At 50.8% G+C, this 2,504-nt stretch overlaps 1 protein-coding gene across 1 annotated transcript; it reads left to right on the top strand.

The window, feature by feature from the left end:
* The first annotated feature begins 706 nt into the window (after positions 1–706).
* Positions 707–1,714, top strand: LOC131415748 (testis-specific H1 histone). The gene has a single exon (XM_058557567.1). The coding sequence runs from the start codon at positions 746–748 to the stop codon at positions 1,553–1,555; it is 810 nt and encodes a 269-aa protein (XP_058413550.1). The 5' UTR covers positions 707–745; the 3' UTR covers positions 1,556–1,714.
* The last annotated feature ends 790 nt before the right edge of the window (positions 1,715–2,504 follow it).

The raw sequence follows: 2,504 nt of genomic DNA, 5'->3' as shown, positions 1-2,504 counted from the left end.
TGGGCAATCCAAGAAGAAGGACAGGAGGCAGAAAAGCACCAAGTCTGTTCAAAGAATAATGATTAGACGAATGTTCTTAGGCTATTTAGAATCTGGATTGTTCCCATCCAAGTGAATGAGACATCTGAACTTCCCAGGTGTGGGGATCATTGTTTAGGTAGAGGGACCACAGTGGTTCCTTCCTTTGCTTCCTACTCTTGCACAAAATCCACCGTGCAGAGAGTCAGGGAGACACAACTGCAGCTATCTAACGGATGGGACCTAAACGTGGGAGTTTCTAGGCCGGGTTGTGTTTTATAGACTAACACATTTACTTTTTAAAGGCACTGTATTACTTGTTTTGGATAGTTGGGAGCAGCTTCTCTCACCTTAGGGAAATGTGGGTAGATAGTGTACAGGACCAAAGAAAAAATAATGAACTTTAGAAAGCGGTCGAGGTCAATATCAATGCTATCAGTGAGCTAAAAGTAGGGAACAAAACCCTGGAGATTATAAATGTGATTCTTGGGGGTGCATGGGCACTGGAGATCTGGATTGGGTTAGACCTAGAAGGAAGTGGCATCTGATTGGTTATTAAAAGTAAAAAGGCCCCTACCTGGGTAGGATCTGCCGGCTCTCTTACTAGGACGTGATAAAGCTCGGCTGGGCTCGCCTTTGTGACGTGGCGGCGCCAGCCCGAGCTTCAACTCCTGCCTTTGTGGGAGAGGCCCAGAGACTGGGGCCCCGCGGAGGCGGGAGCGGGGCCATGGCTGAGGCGGCCGAGCCCACGGGCGAATCCCAAGGCGCTGAAGTTAAAACCCAGCAGCCCACGGAAAAAGTCCTCGGGGCGCCGCTGAGGCGGGGCCCGCGCTCCGTGCTCAAAGTGTCCCAGTTGTTGCTCCGAGCCATCGCCGCGCACAAAGGGCTGACTCTGGCCACTCTCAAGAGGGAGCTGGGAAACGCGGGCTACGAAGTGCGCAGGAGGTGCAGCCGCCACTCGGGCGAAGCGCCCAGGTCTGAGGTTAAGGGCACGTTCCTCCGGATCAGCGGCAGCGACGCCGCCGGCTGCTTCAGGATCTGGAAGATTCCGAAGCCGAAGAGAAAGCCGGGACGCCCCAGGCTGGAGGAGGGCGTCCGCGCTCCGAGAAGGACCCCTCAGGTTCCGCGGAGCGCTCCACGGAGGCGCCACGCGCGTCGCAAGGCGGCCAAGAAGGCCAGGGAAATATGGAGACGGAGCACGAGGGCAGACGCAAAGGTGAGGCCAAGAGCCAGGGACCCGGTGCGTTCCAGAGCCAAGGAAGAAGTGAGGGCCAAGGTGATGAAGGAGGGGAGAGGACGGACCACGAAGGAAGACCTCAGACCTAGGACCCGAGAAGAGAAGAGGCCAGGCTCCAAGGCCAAGGAAGAGAAGCAGCAGGACCCAGAGAAGTCTGTAAAACGGACCATCCAGAGGTCAACCTCAGTGAAAACCGACCGCACTTCCAGCGGGCAGGGGAAGACCCACGACCCAAGGGCTGCTCGCACAAAGGCTTCCACTAAATTTGAAGGTCCTGGGAATGCAGCTGGGAATCCGTAGTGTGGGAGCAACTTCCCTTCCTCCAGGCACAGATGCCTTTCCCATAGGCTCCAATGAGAGCAGCTCTCACGCTCATTGAAATGGACAAAACTATTTACAAGTCCTTTCCACCATATTGTGTCTGTTTCCTCTTTGCGGCACCTAGAAGGGAAAGGGTGGGTGTTGAGGGGAGACCCGTAGCAGGGGCATGTGGGGTGAAGAGAGAAAAAGGAGTTGAAATTCTGTTCCTGCTGCAGTACCCAGGAAAATGTCTTTCAGAAGGAAAGAAGAAAACAGGTAGAAGAAAACCAACAGTTTCACGGGATTAGATAGAAGTGTTGAATTAATGGTAGACACTCTAACAAATCCAAATTGAGTTTTGGGGAGAAATGCATGTAAGGAGAGAAGTGGGGACATCGTTAGGGCAAGAGAAGAGTAGACAGTTGAGTGGTCCCACTGATCCAAAGTGTTCTTACCTGAAATTCCTTTTAGGAAAAAGTCACTTCTCCCAAAATTGATTGTAATGATTTCTAGTTTTTGCCCTGACTTGATAATCTATTTTAACTTTAAAAATATGTCTTATATGTTAATGGTCAGTTAAATGAGAGTGTGTGTGAAAGCATCTAGCACCGGGCTTGGCACAGGGCAGGTGCTCATCCCTGAGAGTGAAATGTGAGTATAAGTAGTTTGTGACAGAGTGATGATGTGCTATAGCAGAAAACTCTACTGGATCGGTACTTAATGAGACCAGGATTCCAGCCAAAGTGCTGCCAGTCTGACTTCAGCTGAGTTCTTACTTAACCATTCGTGGTCGTGGTTTCCTTCTCTGTAAAAAAGTTAGGATTGGGCTAGGATGATTTTAGGTGATTTTAAGTGTCAGTAAAATGATAAGAGGGAGTTAAACATCATGACATATGCTTTGCTTGACAAAATTCAGCAAGGCAATTGTCAACTGGGAAAGCACTAACTC

This window comes from Diceros bicornis, chromosome 17, assembly GCF_020826845.1.
Source record: "Diceros bicornis minor isolate mBicDic1 chromosome 17, mDicBic1.mat.cur, whole genome shotgun sequence".
Classification (NCBI taxonomy): domain Eukaryota; kingdom Metazoa; phylum Chordata; class Mammalia; order Perissodactyla; family Rhinocerotidae; genus Diceros; species Diceros bicornis.
Note: the sequence above shows the minus strand (reverse complement) of the source record. Positions and strands in the feature narration are given on the sequence as shown.

Bases quoted from the DNA above. Each gene is read 5' to 3' on its own strand.
- LOC131415748 (XM_058557567.1), top strand. From the start codon at position 746: ATGGCTGAGGCGGCCGAGCCCACGGGCGAATCCCAAGGCGCTGAAGTT.